The sequence below is a fragment of the Schistocerca americana genome, chromosome 4, assembly GCF_021461395.2.
Source record: "Schistocerca americana isolate TAMUIC-IGC-003095 chromosome 4, iqSchAmer2.1, whole genome shotgun sequence".
NCBI classification, from domain to species: Eukaryota; Metazoa; Arthropoda; class Insecta; order Orthoptera; family Acrididae; genus Schistocerca; species Schistocerca americana.
Window position 1 is genome coordinate 243,304,598 of NC_060122.1, and position 19,336 is coordinate 243,323,933.

The window sequence follows — 19,336 nt, forward strand, 5'->3', positions numbered from 1 at the left end:
ACAGGGATGATTATTCAAAGCAAAAAAGTCTAAGAACCAAGGGCTGTAAAATGCATACCTTCAGAGGTATGATCATGTCTTCATCATCTATACTGTGAAACAAATCTCTTCTACTACAAGCTCTTTGCTTTCCGTGTTTGGAGAGGCGGTAGTGTGGACTAATACAAGAAAAAAATGTTCGGTGAACATGGGCTCTAAAGAGCTATGAGCACTTGTTCATCTTCGCTACTGTGAAACTCATCTCTTCTACTGAACAAATGCTCATAGCTGGTAAGACATGTTTTTTGTATGTGTCCATACTACCACTTCTCAAAACACGGATAGCAAAGAGCATGCAGTAGAAGAGGTTTGTTTCACAATATCAAAGATGAAGAAGTTCTCACAGATCTTAAGGTAAGTGTTTTAGAACCAATGTTTACTAGACTTTTTTGCTTCAATTGATCATTTCTGTTATGTAGAATTGTGAGCTGCTGGTGCCAATATAAGGTAAGCGCTTTAATGTGGCTGAAAAATGACTGTCCAAAAACCAGCATCAAGCCTGGAAATAGAATTGACTAAAATTCTTCAAAATAGGTGCCTAGAGAATCCACACACCACTGCCAACGAGATTTTCACTGCTGGTAAGCTCCCTGGATATCTTTATCCGGAATGCTGTTCAAAACTCTTGTCGAAGCCTTTCGGACCACTGCAACTCTGTCAAACCGCTTCCCTTTCAGGTCTTTCTTCATCCGGGGGAACAAAAGGAAGTCACCGGGGGCAAGGTCAGGGCTACAGGGTGTATATAGCAGTGTTGCCATGTTGAACCAGGTCAAAACTCCAGTGACAGCAAAGCAGTAGTGAACGGTCACACTGTCAAGGTGGAGCACCCAGTCGTCTTTCTTCTCTGGGTAGACTCGGTGGACTCGATCAACGGCGAACCACTCCAGTGAAATACTGACCATTGACAGTCTATCTGGCAGGCACAAACTCTTTGTGGATCAATGAGCATGCTTTTCACACATGTCTTGCTCATGCGGACGTTCTTTGACTTAAGTGATGCGGAGGTATGTCACTCCAAGCTTTGTCTCTTCGACTCTGGACCATATTTGAAGACCCATGTCTCATCCCCAGTGACCGCTTTGTCCAAAAGGTTCAGTTTGTAAACTTTCAAGCTTTTCCAACGAAACAGCAAGGCACCATTCTTTCTGTTCATTTGAGAGCACTTCAGGGACAAGTTTCACACACAATTTTGACATCATTAGATCTGTCACTAGCTGAAACACAGTTAGTGATTCAAACCCACTTCATCTTATGCTGAGACATTGGTCACTGTTTAAAATTTGATGCACTTTGTGCAAATTTTCGTCAGTTCTGCTCATTGAAGGACTTGCAGAGGGCTCATCGTCCTCCAAGTCTTCGTAGCCATCTTTGAACGACTTGTGTTGCATGAAAATCATGGCACAAGACATGGTGTATTCTTTATAAGCTTCTTGAATCATTTTGAACATTTCTGTACCAGTCTTATTCAGTTTTACACAAAATTTGATCGAACATTGCTGCTCCAAGAGGCGTTGCATTTTCGATGCTCCGATTTCTCGGCGACGTTTCGAAACAGATGCTCCCTGCACTCGTGATGTTTTCGCTCCAGACGCAGGTGATGAGACCGGTCTGCGCGTGCACCGCTAATCAGGAAAAAATCAGTCTGGAAACTTTATTTATGATGTTCATTGAACATGTTTTGGATATCATTGGTTGCTCTCTATTTGCACCACTCATGAGGAACCTCTACAGTTATCTTGTAAACTCATATACTAACTGCGTTGTAAGAGATTCCCAGAAACAAACCCAGGGTCTGATTGCATATGGTGAAAACACGGACCATATTAATTTGTCACGTATCAATTACAGTTCTGAACCCTCATTATTTTAGGGTTGAATTGAATCCACCTCAAGTATACAATTAATTTCAGTAATGTGTGTTCCTCTGTGTTACTATTCTTCCATATGAGAGTATGTGTTGTGTTTTGAATGCTTAAATTCTGTGACTAGTTAGTTTCAATTGCAGATATTATACAAAATTCACTTTTTTGTCTCCAGTTTCTTCCAGGGTCTCTTCACCAGTCAGCAGAACATTGGCACCACAAAATGTCCATAGGATTATTAATAAGTAAGTCTAATTTATTCAAGTTGTTGGTTTACCTTTGAGTTGCTCCATTATTGGTTCTGTAATTTCTTGTATGATATATGGGAGACAGCTTCTTAGTACATCAAGAAACCCTTGCTTAATGAGAACTGCATGCCAGTATTTCAGCACTGAAATGTAACTTAACGTCCAATCTCCATTTGCTTAACAACACAAAAAACAGGTGAAACATATATCAGTGTAATGTAGCAGGACCTCAAGCCCTAATATAACCAAATCATCAGACAAATCCATTAGACCATTTAGAGATTATCTGTGAAACTATGTATATAAATAAATATGTAAATGTTTGTTTGTTAACAATTGTATACCTCCAAAAGTTCTTATTTCTGTGAGGGGGGGGGGGGGGGGGGGGGGGTGCGTTTGTAACTTTTTGAGATTTTTTCGTAACAGTATTTCCCTATTAATAAATTAATGAAAAATTATGCATTGCATATTTTTAAAAATAGGTATATAAAAACAGACAAATATTCAAATGCAATGTTTTGTCAAAATTTCAAACCATTCAGTCCAAAACTTTCGGAGATTTGCGATTAGTAACATTTATAGTGTCTATATAAGTACAGACATAGATGTTCATTTCATCAAAATCTGAAATCTCCAAAAGTTCTTCAGGCATTCCTTTGAAATTTTGACATAACATTGCCTTCAAATACTCTTGTGTTTTTATACACATTCTGGTATATAAGTAATATATATTCAATAAAAGGGGAAGCATTATAAAAATGTACACTTATGTCCAGAAAGAAAAAAAGATGAATAGAACACCTTGAATGACTAGAGATAGAACCTTCATATTCACAGGACCTATACATTAATATATTCTGCAGAAATGATTAGCATTTCAGTCACCTCGGTTCAGTCTGTGTCCTGTTGCCTAGTAAGCGCAGGGTCTGCCGTCGGCCCTGTTGAATTGTTCCATGCGTGATAGCATCGACACGTACAAGCGCAAATGGGGTCCTGTGGTAGAGCCATCCTCACTGCATTCACCTGTCTCCAAAGTTCATCTGTGGTTGTTGGTATTGGGTCATAGCACCGCACACATTGTTTCCATTGGGTCATAGCACCACACACATTGTTTCCACTGTTTTGCACACTGACACATTTTCAATTGGCTACACGTCTGGTGATCTGGCGGGCCAGGGTAAATGTCTGACGTCTTGTGACATGAAGAAAGCAAGTGTTCAGACAGCAACATGTGGTCATGCATTGTATTGCTGAAAAATGCCCGTCGGGGTGTTGTGCAGAAAGGGTATGACTATGGGTCGCAGTATGTCATTCACATAGGTCACACTCGTCACAGTGCCCTGGACACGCGCAGGGTGTGATTTGTGGTTGTACCAATAGCACCCCACACCATAAGGCCTTGAGTTGACACCAAAATGCAGCCTCCGTTTTCAAATAAAGAGAACCTAGATTCATCCGAAAGCATTATCTGATGCCTTTCCTGTCTCCAGTGATGTTGTTCCATACACTATTGCCACCTAGCTTGTTTCTACTCATTCATCAAAGGTAGATGGAGAAGTGGATGACCCACACACAATCCATGCCATAATAAACAGTGACAGACTGCCACCCCCGTTGTATACAATGTGTTACACTGCTCCACAGTTGAGCCAGAGCTGAGGAGGATGCAGATCTACCCTGCAATAACTTTCTGATGAGGTGTTGATTTCTCATAGTGTGGTCTGGGTAGTGCAATCTGACCCATCTCATTGTGTTCTACGGCCTTCCTTGAACCATTTTGCGCGCACCTGTTGCACTGCCAAAACACTAGTCCTGCAGCAGCAGCAGCAGCAATTTCCTGAATGGACGCATTACATTTCTCATGCCAATAATCCGACCTCTTACAAACTCACTGAATTGATGGTTCGGTTTGCACATCCATCTGCGAGGCATCCTGCATGTCTGCTCAGGTCACATTGATCCATTACCTTTGGTTTATAGTGACAAAGAGAGCTGCAGGCACTTTTTACTGGTAGGTGGTGTTGCACTGTGATGTCGATGTTGTCCTTGGTCCTGCACCCAGACATGGTTCAGATGCTAATCATTTCTGCAGAACATACTAATGTACATGTCCTGTGAATATGAACATCCTATCCCTAGTTTTTTCTCAACACGAATTTAAATATTGGTTTGTTCAAGACCATTCATCTCCAGAAGTTTTTGAGGAATTTCATTGAAATTTTGACTACCTTTCTGATTTACTTCAAACTTTTACGCATTACTGTAATAAATGTTTAAACACACATAGACTCTCTCTCTCTCTCTCTCTCTCTCTCTCTCTCTCTCTTTCTCTTTCTCTCTAATTATGTATATATATTGCTCAAGAAATTCTGGAGATGAATGGTCTTGAACAAACCAATATTTAAACTCATGTGCATTAGTATGTTCTGCAGAAATGATTAGCATGTGAACCACGTCGGACCTCAGGTCCAAGGTCAACATCGACATCACAGCGCAACACTACCTACCAGTAAAAAGTGCCTGCAGCTCTCTTTGTCACTATAAACCAAAGGTAATGGATCAATGTGACCTGAGCAGACATGCAGGATGCCTCGCAGATGGATGTGCAAATCGTACCATCAATTCAGTGAGTTTGAAAGAGGGCACATTATTGGCATGAGAAATGTAAAGCATCCATCCAGGAAATTGCTGCTGCTGTAGGACAAAGTGTTTTGGCAATGCAACAGGTGTGTGCAAATGGTTCATGGAAGGCTGTAGAACACAATGAGGTGGGTCAGGTTGCACTACCCAGACCACCCTACGAGAAATCAACATCTCATCTGAATGGTATTGCAGGATAGATCTGCGTCGTCCTCAGCTCTGGCTCAACAGTGGAACAGTGTAAAACACAGTCTCTCTCTCTCTCTCTCTCTCTCTCTCTCTCTCTCTCACACACACACACACACACACACACACACATACAAATAGTGAAACATTGTTAGCAAACAGGTATGGTTTATGAGTAGAATACTATTACAGAATCGGAATTTGCAATAACTATAAACAAGTCAGAGAGAGGGGGAAGAGGAGATGGAAAATGGGGTGGGAGGAAATGGTAAAAAACATGGGAAGGAGGATATGAATATAAAGAGGGGGGAGGAAAAGACGGACAGAGAAAGAGGGGAAGAGGTGATGGGTTGGGAGAGAGAAGGGGATGGAGAGAGGAGAGGAGGAGAAGATGGACAGAAAGGGGGGGGGGGGGGGGAGGAGGTGATGGACATGCATGGGGGAAGGGGGGGAGACAAGGAGATAGACAAAGAAACAGGGAAAGCGAGATGGACAGAGACAGTGGAGAGGAGATTAGGATGTATAATCAATTCCAATACATATTAGAAATAAATGCTTTCTCTTTACTATCTTTTCCATTGAAGGTTAGACTAGAAGACAATCACAAAATATTATCAAGTAATATTCAATACTGTAGCTTTTACACAATGATACAGCATATTTAGGAAACATGGCAGAAAGTGATTGAAATTTAATAACTGCACAGTTCTCATTACCTTTTCGCATTGTGATTTTGTAGAAATTAGCGTGGAAGAAATGAGTTGCAATGATGGAAGTTTGATTCAAACTGATACTGAATTGCATTACACATCTATATCTAGTTCTGCACTTTGCAAGTCCACCTTACTGCATGTTCTGACAGGACTTCATGTACCACTAATATTTCCTCCTCTCCTGTTCTATAATCAAATGGTGCACAGGAAGAATGGATACCGATGAGCTTTTCTGTGAGGTTGAATTTTTGTACTTTTACCATGACAGTAACTATAATGGATACTGATAAGAGACTGATGACCTTAGCTGTTAAGTTCCATAGTGCTTAGAGCCATTTGAACCACGGGGTGTTGATGATTTTCACTTATGGACCGTCTGACAGCAACTGAGGAGGACAGGACCAAAAAATTGAAGATGCCATTTGAACCATTTGATGCTGATAAGCTTCTCAGTGAGCTTAAAGTTTTGTGTTTTTACCATCACAATCATTATGTGATGTGTATGTGAGGGGAAGGTACACGCTGCTTGGCTACTCTTCATCTATGTGATGCTCTGTCTTCTACTCAGTTTAACTCGTAGCAAAATGTATGGTTAGAGATAGAATTACTGCCATGACCTATCTTTTGGGCGTGTATGGGCATATGAGAACTTTATGCCTTGGGGGCACCTAGTACCCATTTTCTGAATATGCTTTACAGTGTTTCTCAAGGGACCTGAATGCCTGTAGGTGGCAAAGGCTATTTGGATCTTCCTATCTGCTATTAGTTACCCTGATCTCCATAGAAAGAAACTTGCCCTCCAACATATCCTTCCATCTGGATTTATTCCTGGACTTGTTCACAGTTGCTTTATAATTATTGAAGGCATTTATGAATAACTTAAATTGGAATAATCACATAGATAATGTTGTAGTGAAAGCAAACCAAAGACTGTGGTTTATTGGCAGAACACTTAGAAAATATAATAGGTCTATTACACTACACTTGTTCGCCCTCTTCTGGAGTATCCCTACTTCTTATTCTGTCCTCATCATCTCTGGTCTTTTCTGGCAGAGTACTTTGAGTGGACTGTCTGTGACTTTCTACTCTCCCTGTCATTTCTCCTACATATATTTCTCCCCCTTTTCCTCACTATAGGTGGGTTCCTCTCATCCTGGGTCCTGAGGGACCTACTGTAAGTTGTAACATTCTCCAACCTATCCCTCTCTCTTCCCCAAAGAAGGAACTAATATTTCCAAAAGATCAGATTGTGTCTTTGGCATTCCTAAACTTTTTGCCACCTGTGAAACTTTTTATCTGTTAAGTGTTCCTATGCCCCATTATCATTCTTTTCTGGGTCAGTCATTTCTTCATTTGTGTGACCTTATTGTTCACCATTGCTTTATAATTATTGAAGGCATTTATGAATAACTTAAATTTGAATGATCACATAGATAATGTTATAGGGAAAGCAAACCAAAGACTGTGATTTATTGGCAGAACACTTAGAAAATACAGGGTGATTCAAAAAGAATACCACAACTTTAAAAATGTGTATTTAATGAAAGAAACATAATATAACCTTCTGTTATACATCATTACAAAGAGTATTTAAAAAGGTTTTTTTTTTCACTCAAAAACAAGTTCAGAGATGTTCAATATGGCCCACTCCAGACACTCGAGCAATATCAACCCGATACTCCAACTCGTTCCACACTCTCTGTAGCATATCAGGCGTAACAGTTAGGATAGCTGCTGTTATTTCTCGTTTCAAATCATCAATGGTGGCTGGGAGAGGTGGCCGAAACACCATATCCTTAACATACCCCCATAAGAAAAAATCGCAGGGGGTAAGATCCTGGCTTCTTGGAGGCCAGTGATGAAGTGCTCTGTCACGGGCTGCCTGGCGGCCGATCCATCGCCTCGGGTAGTTGACGTTCAGGTTTCATAACTAACCTTTTTCGTAGGACTCTCCATACAGTTGATTGTGGAATTTGCAGCTCTCTGCTAGCTCTGCGAGTCGATTTTCCTGGGCTGCGAACAAATGCTTGCTGGATGCGTGCTACATTTTCATCACTCGTTCTCGGCCGTCCAGAACTTTGCCCTTTGCACAAACACCCATTCTCTGTAAACTGTTTATACCAACGTTTAATACACCACCTGTCAGGAGGTTTAACACAATACTTCGTTCGAAATGCATGCTGAACAACTGTCGTCGATTCACCTCTGCCGTACTCAATAACACAAAAAGCTTTCTGTTGAGCGGTCGCCATCTTAGCATCAACTGACGCTGACGCCTAGTCAACAGCGCCTCAAGCGAACAAATGTACAACTAAATGAAACTTTATAGCTCCCTTAATTTGCCGACAGATAGTGCTTAGCTCTGCCTTTTGTCGTTGCAGAGTTTTAAATTCCTAAAGTTGTGGTATTCTTTTTGAATCACCCTGTATAACAGGCAGAACACTTAGAAAATATAACAGGTCTATTAAAGAGGCTGCTTACGCTATGTTTGTCTGCCCTCTTCTGGAATATTGCTGTGTAGTGTGGGCTCCACATCAGATAGGATTGATGTAGGACACCAAAAAATTTCAAAGAAGGGCAGCTCGTTTTGTATCATCTTCAAATAGGGGAGAAAGTGCCACAGATATGACATGGATTAGGGTGTCAGTCACTGAAACAAAGGAGTTTTTTGCTGCGGCAGGACCTACTCATGAAATTTCTATCACCAACTTTCTCCTCAAAGTGTGAAAATAATTTGTTGGCACGCTCCCACAAAGGGAGAAATGGTCATCATAATAAAATAAGAGAAATCAAAGCTTGCACAGAAAGGTTTGTGTGTTCATTTTTCCTGCATATTGTTTGAGAGTAGAACTGGAAAGGCAGTGAAGTAGCTTAAAAGTGGTTCAATGAACCCTCTGCCAGGCACTTAAATTGTGGATTGCAAAGTAATCATGCAGATGTAGATATCTGTGTCTTTAGAACTACTATAAAATGCATGTTTCTGTTACAAAATGTGTTTTGTGTGAATGCAATAAAATATCTTCAGTTGTGGTATTTCTGTCCCATTTATACTCACATCAAAAAACGTCATATACTTGCACGCTTTGGGCTATTTCTTCATTTGGTACTGTTGGTGACTGCCTAATCCCACATTGCTTTGCAGACCTAAGTATTTCTTAATGTGAAACACAACACAGTGTGGCATCAATATTATTTGTTTCTGTCCATACAAATAATATTATGCACTGTTGATCTGAAAAGACTGAATAAAATTCAGTGATAGCTAATATCTCTGCAAGAAACTTTTAAAGGAACAGCGAGTACCGTACGGTAAGTGTAAAATATTTCAGAGGACTGAAGATAGAGATACGTTAAATGAAACAAGTTGGTATGTCAGAAGTGTGCAATTTGAGAAGCCTTTAACAATTGTCGTAGGAGAACCATACTGAAAGACCTTTCACAAAACCTGATGAAATTCTGATCATATATATATAGGCTGTCAGTGGAATGGAAGCTAGGGTCCATGAAGTAACAAATAACCCAGGAACAGGAACTGATGGTAGCAAAGCTAAAGCAGAAATGCTTAGCTCCATTTGCAGATTTACAAAGTAAAATACAGGAGTTCTTTATTTGATGCAGCTATTAATGATGATCACGCAGTACTTCACACTCACTCTGTACCAATGGTTCCCAATCTGGGTATTAACTGCACTCTGAGAGGTAAACACACAATTTTCTAAGGGCTAAAAAATAAAAGGATTCAGGTATATTTTGCTACCAGAAATGAAATAATTTTTGAAACATCGTTACTATTGCCACGGTTTCATAAGAATGTAATACTGATTAAATAAGTCACCAATAATCACCATTTTGCATCAAATACTAGCATTAACATGTGACACATTGTGGTGTAGATTACAGCTTGTGCAACAAATGTATGAACAACATATTCCTCATAGGAAACTACAATGAAATCCCCATCATCAGCTGCTTGCAGGCCTTGGTAAATATCAATCGGGACAGTCCCGACGGGACTCAAATCCGGGATCTCCTGCTTACATAGGAGACACACTATCCGACTGAGCCATCGAAGACACAGATGGTAGTGTGACTGCAGGAATTTATCTCTCACATGCTCCCTGAGAGACCCACATTTCCAACTTACTACCCATGTACTACATTTGTAGTGCCCCTGCCCACTAGACTCATTACTCGCGGTAGTCAGCCTACTGATTGCCATAAGAGTTTGAGCAATGTGCATGCATCTGCACTGAAGAAGATCATTGGCCGGTAAGCCTTATCTACACGAAGATGGTATCTGTTCTTTCGGATATGTCCGCAAGAACTGATACCATTGGTGATCTTGCAGCTCTCTAAGAATGAAATTACAATGAAATCCAGACTGTTAGCCACTTACAGGCATTGATAAATATAAACAGGGACAGTTGAAAATGTGTGCCCCAACCAGGACTTGAACCCGGGATCTCCTGCTTGCATGGCAGACGCTCTATCCAACTGAGGCATCGAGAACACAGATGATAGTGTAACAACAGGGACTTATCTCTGGCAAGCTCCCTATAAGACCCACATTTCCAGCTTACTGTCTGCACACTACATTTGTAGTGGCCCTTCGCCCCTGCCCACTGTACTCATTACTCGTGGCAGTCAGTCTACTGATTGCCACAAGAGTTTGAGCAATGGGAGTGCATCCACACTGAAGAAGATCATTGGCCGGTAAGCCGTATCTATACGGAGATGGTATCTGTTCTTTTGGACATGTCCGAAACTCAAAGTATCAAATTACAATGAAATCCAGAAAATTAGCTGCTTACAGCATTGATAAACATCAATGGTGACAGTCGAAAATATGTGCCCTGACCAGGACTCGAACCTGGTATCTCCTGATTACATGGCAGACGCTCTATCCAACTGAGCCATCGGGGACAGAAACGATAGTGTGAATGCAGTGACTTATCTCTGGCATGCTCCCTGTGAGACCCTCATTCTTTGAGAGCTGAAAGATCACCAATGGTATCTGTTCTTTCGGACATGTCCGAAAGGATGTATACCATCTTCATATAGATAAGGCTTACTGGGCAATGATCTTCTTCAGTGCGTATGTACTCGCATTGCTCAAACTCTTACGGGAATCAGTAGATTGACCACCACAAGTAATGAGTATAGTGGGTAGGGGCACTACAGATGTAGTGTGTGTGGACAGTCAGTTGGAAATGTGGGTCTCAGAGGGAGCATGCCAGAGATAAGTCCCTGCAGTCGCACTATTGTCTGTGCCATCGATGGCTCAGTCAGATAGAGTGTCTGCTATGTAAGCTGGAGACCCCGGGTTCAAGTCCCGGTCAAGGCACACATTTTCATCTGCCTCCTTGATATTTATCAAAACCTGTAAGCAGCTAATGGTCTGGGTTTGATTGTAATTTCAATCTTCGAGAGCTGCAAGATAACCAATGGTATCTGCTCTTTAGGACCTGTCCGAAAGAACAAATACCATCTTCATGTATCATATATTCCTTATATAGCCCACCCACTACATGCATATTTTGTATCATGCATCAATCACAGCGAAATTGAGATGTATACATCAAATGTTCATAAATGTTCCATAAATTTTCCTTCTCTGACATGAAGTAGTTCCTGCAATAGACCAGAAATTGCTTAATTATTCACGTTACAAGAATAAACAACCTGATTGACAGGACAAAATAGCAGTATCTATGTAATGGCTGTAATTATTATTATTATTATTGTTGTTGTTGTTGTAGCCTGATATCTTCCAGTTTCTGCCATTACAAAGGTAGGGAGTCCAGCAGTGAAGTGATTCACAAACGCTAACTGGAGTACACGCAATTTAATGTGGTTGATTTGAAATGGGCATGTATGGTATGGGTAAACAAGTGCTACTAGGGACAGGAGTGGTGCAGAGGAAGCATGTTTTGTAACAAGTATCCATTGTCAACTTGGGTAGTTAGCTTTCTTTTCTGGGAAGGAGTTGTAGGTAGCACACACTATGTATTCATCATCATCATTCTGTAAAAAGTTTGTTAAAATAAGCATTACCTATCATCTCATTGACTCATTAGTTCACGATTTAATAAAACACTCACAAAAACAAAAGATCATCTTTCTTTTGTGTTTTAAAAAATAAGAGTGTCTAAGAACATAGTTTTTCATTCTAAAGCCTAGTTCAACACTAATGTTGATGATAATGGGGCAAAGGGGCAGTAGCTGATATCTGACGGCACTCAAGGGTAATGCTCTCAGAAAGGATGGGAACCACTGCTCTGTTTAGTGTGTGGATGCCCAACCCCCAAACACCCCCCCCCCTCCCCACCAGCACAACAATTTACATAGGGCATTCTATCACAAAAAATGGTTTTGAGTTTAACTTTGTTTACAGCAGTGATTCCTGAGCACAGCCTCAATAATGAACTTAGTGGGCAAATGGTTGGTGGAAAGGGAGATATTTGTGTGGGTTTCTTTTTTGTTGTTAAATTTGCAACCAAAAAGTCAGTTTAGCACTTCATAGGACAAGCTATAACAGTAGATGCTGATGAACAAGAAGTATCTTTAGAAAGAACAATGCAGATTGAAAACTTACATTTAAAACTGATAATACAACGTGTATAACAAGGTCTGATATTCTTCAAATTCTTCATATGCCTGATATTGACCATTGACAAAAGTTTTCATTCTATGGCTTGAATAGCAATGATATTACATGTGGCTAGTGTATTTTATTTAAAATTTGTGAATTTGGTCAAGTTGGAAACCAGTATTTTCAAAATAAAACAAATTAAAATGAAATTGTTTTGTACTAGGCCCACTCTGTCATAAAAAATGCCCCATTCAGTCATTCGAAGAAATAATTTTAATATTAAAATAACAGATGAAAATAAAAACTTTGTTAATGCAGATTGGACTGAGGACTCTACTTATCAAGCACAAAAATTTCATAACACATATTTCTTGTGACATGTTACCACACATAGATTTTATATAGCAAATGCCCACTTTTAATTATTTACACAATGCTAAATAATATTTCAATAATTTTATTTTACTAAAATTATAACATATTTATTTCTGAAAGCAGATTGGTTTTATCCAGGATTGAACACACCGTATTGTTCCCCATCTTTGGGCTACAAAACCTTATTTTTCCACGTAATCTTCATTCAATGCGGCGGCCTTATGCCACCTTACTGGGAGTGTCTGTATGCCACATGGTGCCAGTCTGCTGGTCGTCATTGGAACCAACGTCTTGCTGACCTCCCCATCATCCATGTACTGCTTCCTGTGGAGTGCATCCTTTGTTGGGCTTAACAGATGGAAGTCAAAAGGTTCAAGATCCAGGCTGTAGGGCGGATGAGGAACAGTCTGATGAAGTTTTGTGAACTCCTGTTGGGTGCATACACTTGTGTGAGCCCCTGTGTTGTCATTGAGAAGGAGAAGTTTGTTTGTATTTTTATGTCGACGAACACATTGAAGTTGTTTCTTCAATTTCCTGAGGCTGTCCGCAGACAGCTGACACATGGGAGATCAGACAGGTTTGCTAGAGCTGGTTGCGATGATGACAGATATCTCGCCCAACAACTCACCAGCTTTTGTTCATTGCCAGGTCCTTCAAGACATTCTGCAAGTGCGTATGAATATCTGTGATGCTCTGATTTTCTGCTAAAAGTAACTCAGTGATAGCTCTCTGCGTGGAAATCTCCTCTGTTACAGATGCCATTTTGAAGGCTTTGTGTAGCGCCGCCACCTGTCGGAATTTCTTCGAACTATAAGGGCTGAAGCAGGAATATTCCACAATGTCCCACAGCAAGTTCCGCATTTTTTCAGCCGAGACTGGCTGAGAAAAAAAATGTTGTGTTGCTTATTGAAAGTTCCTCATATATTTAGGTCTATATTGTTTTGTGGCCACAGAAACAGTTTATGTTTCAATATAAATTAAATTTTGGAATATGAAACATGTTAAAATGTTATGAAAATGTCTAGTTCCATAACATGGAGTGGTCCAGGTGTTAACTGAAATTTGTGTCTGTATTAAGGATAGCTTGGTAGGCAGGGTACAGCAAGTTGTCATGGATGGAGAATCATTGACAGATGTGAAAGTAACTTCAGGCTTGCCCCAGGGAAATGTGTTGAGATCCATACAGTTTACCTATATTTATACTACTATATAAAGACAAGACATTTATAATAAAAAGAGGAACCCTTTTTTGCAAAAAATCTGAAACGTTCTTGACTGATTTTCTTCAGAAATATAAATATTGGGAAGGACATAAACTACATATTTTTAATATACAGGGTGGTCCATTGATAGTGACCGGGTCAAATATCTCATGAAATAAGCATCAAATGAAAAACTACAAAGAATGAAACTTGTCTAGCTTGAAGGGGGAAACCACATGGCTCTATGGTTGGCCCGCTAGATGGTGCTGCCATAGGTCAAACAGATATCAACTGCGTTTTTTAAATAGGAACCCCCATTTTTTATTACATATTCATGTAGTACATAAAGAAATGAATGTTTTAGTTGGACCATTTTTTTCGCTTTGTGATAGATAGCACTGTAATAGTCACAAACATATAAGTATGTGATATCACGTAACATTCCACCAGTGCCGATGGTATTTGCTTCGTGATACATTACCCATGTTAAAATGGACCGTTTACCAATTGCGGAAAAGGTCAATATCGTGTTGATGTACGGCTATTGTGATCAAAATGCCCAACGGGCGTGTGCTATGTATGCTGCTCGGTATCCTGGACGATATCGTCCAAGTGTCCGGACCGTTCGCCGGATAGTTACGTTATTTAAGGAAACAGGAAGTGTTCAGCCACATGTGAAACATCAACCAGTACTTGCAACAAATGATGATGCCCAAGCAGGTGTTTTAGCTGTTGTCGCGGCTAATCCGCACATCAGTAGCAGACAAAGTGCGCAAGAATCGGGAATCTCAAAAATGTCGGTGTTGAGAATGCTACATCAACCTCGATTGCACCTGTACCATATTTCTGTACACCAGGAATTGCATGGCGACAACTTTGAACATTGTGTACAGTTCTGCCACTGGGCACAAGAGAAATTATGGGACGCAGCATCATTCACCAACAGTGGTAACGTAAACCGGCGTAATATGCACTATTGGGCAGCAGAAAATCCACGATGGCTGCGACAAGTGGAACATCAGCGACCTTGGCAGGTTAATGTATGGTGTGGCATTATGGGAGGAAGGATAATTGGCCTCCATTTTATCGATGCCAGTCTAAATGGTGCAATATATGCTGATTTCCTACTTAATGTTCTACTGATGTTATTACAAGATGTTTCACTGTATGACAGGATGGCGATGTACTTCCAACATGATGGATGTGCAACACAGAGCTCGTGTGCGTTGAAGCGGTATTGAATATCATATTTCATGACAGGTGGATTGGTCGTCGAAGCACCATACCATGGCCCGCACGTTCACTGGATCTGACATCCCCAGATTTCTTTCTGTGGGGAAAGTTGAAGGATATTTGCTATCGTGATCCATCGACAACGCATAACAACATGCGTCAGCGCATTGTCAATGCATGTGCGAACATTACGAAAGGCGAACTACTCGCTGTTGAGAGGAATGTCGTTACACGTATTGCCAAATGCATTGAGGTTGAGGGACATCATTTTGAGCATTAATTGCATTAATGTGGTATTTACAGGTAATCACGCTGTAAAGCATGCTTTCTCAGAAATTATAAGTTCACTAAAGTATATGTATCACATTGGAACAACCGAAATAAAATGTTCAAACATACCTACGTTCTGTATTTTAACTTAAAAAAACCTACCTGTTACCAACTGTTCATCTAAAATTGTGAGCCATACTTTTGTGATTATGACAGCGTCATCTATCACAAAGCGAAGAAAGTGGTCCAACTAAAACATTAATATTTCTTTACGCACTACATGAATATTTAATAAAAAATGGTGGTTCCTATTTAAAAAAATGCAGTTGATATCCGTTTGACCTACGGCAGCGCCATCTAGTGGGCCAACTATAGTGCCATCTGGTTTCCCCCTTCGAACTAGACAAGTTTAGTGCGTTGTAGTTTTTTAGTTTGACGCTTATTTTGTGAGATATTTGGCCCAGTCACAATCAATGGACCACACTGTATATATATATATAAAGAGAAAAGGTTGTTAGCAAAACTCTCAGCTCTGATAAAACACACACACACACACACACACATGGGAAATGTTTTAGGGCAAAAATTTGAAAATGTTCTTGACCAATTTATTTCAGATTTTTACACAATACTCTACTAAACATTCAGATGGACATAAGTTTTGTATTTCTTTTTTTTTCCCAAATCTGTAGTATATGCATATGTATGTATAGTATATAAAGGGGAAAAAGTGGTAGGAAAAATTTCAATTTACTTCAAACATAGGCTATATATTTTTTAAACAATAATGTACAGATCTTCTGTTAAAAAATAGTGTGTAGTTGTATCTTCTTTCCCACATTTGGTGTTAACTATATTATCAGATGTTTAAACCATTAGGCAAATTGTTTCTCCCATATATATATATAAAATAGAGGGAAACATTCCACGTAGGAAAAATATATCTAAAAACAAAGATGATGTGACTTACCAAATGAAAGTGCTGGCAGGTCGACAGACACACAAACAAACACAAACATACACACAAAATGTGTCTGTATATGTGTGGATGGATATGTGTGTGTGTGCGAGTGTATACCCGTCCTTTTTTCCCCCTAAGGTAAGTCTTTCCGCTCCCGGGATTGGAATGACTCCTTACCCTCTCCCTTAAAACCCACATCCTTTCGTCTTTCCCTCCCTCTTTCCTGATGAGGCAACAGTTTGTTGCGAAAGCTTGAATTTTGTGTGTATGTTTGTGTTTGTTTGTGTGTCTGTCGACCTGCCAGCACTTTCATTTGGTAAGTCACATCATCTTTGTTTTTAGATATATATATATATACAAAGATGATGTGACTTACCAAATGAAAGTGCTGGCAGGTCGACAGACACACAAACAAACACAAACATACACACAAAATTCAAGCTTTCGCAACAAACTGTTGCCTCATCAGGAAAGAGGGAAGGAGAGGGAAAGACGAAAGGATGTGGGTTTTAAGGGAGAGGGTAAGGAGTCATTCCAATCCCGGGAGCTGAAAGACTTACCTTAGGGGGAAAAAAGGACGGGTATACACTCGCACACACACACATATCCATCCACACATATACAGACACAAGCAGACATGTGTGGACAAGGAGAGGGGGGAGAAGGAGATTAGGATGTACATCCATTTTCCATGCATACACAGCAATTAGAAAGCACTGTGGGGTTCACTAGTATCATATACTGGTGAGCTGGTGGAAAATATTAATAGTAACCTTAGACTTTTGGCAGCTGATGCAGTTATCGGTAGTGAAGTGCTGTCTGTAAAAAAAATATTCGCAAATATGCAATCAGGTCTTGATAAGATTTGAAAGTGATGCAAAGATAGGCAACTTGTTTTAAATGTTTAGAAATGTAAAACTGTGCACTTACAAAACTCAAAAACATAGTTTCCTATGAGTACATTATTAATGAGTCATATTTGTAATCAGCCAACTCATAAAATTACTTGGTTGTTAGAATTTGTGGAGATGTCAAATGGAATGATCATATAGGCTCAACCTCAAGTAAAATCAGGTGGCAGACTCCAGTTCATTGGTAGGCTACTGGGAAAATGTAACCAGTCTGCAAAGGAGAGCCTAGAATATTGTTCAAATGTGTGAGGCCTGTACCAAACAGGCCTGACAGGGAATATTAAATGTATACAAAAGAAGGAGAGTACAGATAGTGCCAGGTTTCTTAGACCCATGAAAGAATGTTATAGAAAGGCTGGAAAATCTGAACTGGTAGACGCTTTAAAATAGACACAAAACTATTGCATGATAGGATACTAAGTTTCATGAAGCACTGTTAAGAGAGAAATCCAGGAGTATATCAATTGATTGTCCAGTTCTTGTTTTGTGATCATGTACAGACCTCTTAAGGTTAAAAGTATTTAAATTCTCTTTAACACTGAGAAAGCAACTATACATATAGAGGCTTGGGACTGTAAAATATTGAGCTCTTTGAAATGGTCTTCACAGGATTCTCTTAGAGTCAGTGCTGCTATACATCTGATAGCCTTTCTTTGCCACTTGAATGCGGGTTTTTGAGCTGGGCAATACCCCATAAAACAGTTCCATAGGTAAGGTGGGAGTGGAAAAATGCAAAATATGCATATACTAGTAAGGTTTTGCTTCATTAATCCTTAGTTTGTACAACAGATAAATTATTCAAATAAGTTTTGAGCACAATTTTTCTCTTTGTCTCTCCCAGCTAAGTTTCTGATTTGTGTGGAAACCTAATAGTTTGACTGTTTTTTATATTCATTGGAGACATTAATTGAAAACAATATCTTCAGTTTTATTGTTGTTAATTTGTAGATAACTTGCCTGGAACCAGTTAGTGCGTCAGTCCATTGCTGCATTTACATTATGTTGCAGCTCCTCTGGATTGTCAACTTGTGAGATTAGAGTTGTATCATCTGCATACAGTACAGCCTGACAAAGCTTGTTTGTTTATAGTTACCATCTGAGTATGCTATGGCAGACAGTGTCAAAGCTTTCCCAGAGAAGTTGCACAGGTTGTTTTCTTAGTTTCAAAAGGGGCATATATTTTTGTGATGGTAGTCTCAACTGCATTGACAGTGGGAGGATGAGGTCTGAAACAATATTATGAGGAGCTAAGTAGATTATTTTACTTAAAGTGTTCTTTCATCTGTTTGTGCAAACAATATTTTATAATTTTTAATATGATTGGTGTGAGTAAGATGGTTAATAGTTACCAGGAGATGCTTGACCACCGCTCTTATGAATATGTATTACAATAGTAATTTTTAAGCAATCTGGGAAGATTCCTTTATGTAGCATTTGTTTGATGATTTTGGTTAATGACAGTGGAATTTATTTCTTTATATTTTTATTAGATGATATGTAACAATATTATGAAAAGGATAGTTGCTACTCACCATATAGCGGAAATGCTGAATCACAGACAGGTACAACAAAAAGACTGTCACAAAATAGACGAAACACACACACACATTCACGCAACTCGCACACACTGTTGGTTTCAGCTGCCAGAGACTGTGGTCATCTGTGTGTGTGTGTGTGTGTGTGTGTGTGTCTGTGTGTCATCTATTCTCCATTATTAGATGATTTGAAAGTCCATAAAAGTCTTCTGCTTTTGAGTGGCAATTGCTTCGCTAACCTAGAGCTGGAAGCAAGTCTACAGCTTTATTTGCATCTTCAGTGGGACTTTTATATTAACTAGAACTGATAAAGTGTGCATTTAAGGTGTTTGGTTGGATTGGAATGTTGTTGTGTTTATTTTCGGAGCTTATCTCTGGTTTGATAACCTTTCATGCTGCTTTAAACTTATTTGTCTAGTTAAGTACGTATCTGTCATTGGCTTTCCTCTTGGATGCTCTAATTTCTGATCTATATACCCTTCTTGCTGCTGCATAAGCTTCCTTCTCAGCTTGATTTGGTTGAAATCTATCATAGTGCACCATCATTTCTTCCCTAAGGTTGTACAAGT

The 19,336-nt window shown here is 39.6% G+C and overlaps 1 protein-coding gene across 3 annotated transcripts in view; it reads left to right on the forward strand.

The window, feature by feature from the left end:
- LOC124613134 (FHF complex subunit HOOK interacting protein 2A-like) overlaps window positions 1-19,336 on the forward strand; it is a 196,579-nt gene that overhangs the window by 132,466 nt on the left and 44,777 nt on the right. For all 3 annotated transcript variants that reach the window (XM_047141750.1, XM_047141751.1, XM_047141752.1), the window contains one exon: window positions 2,077-2,146. In XM_047141750.1, the coding sequence (XP_046997706.1) occupies window positions 2,077-2,146 (70 nt within the window). The remainder of the gene's footprint in view (window positions 1-2,076; window positions 2,147-19,336) is intronic.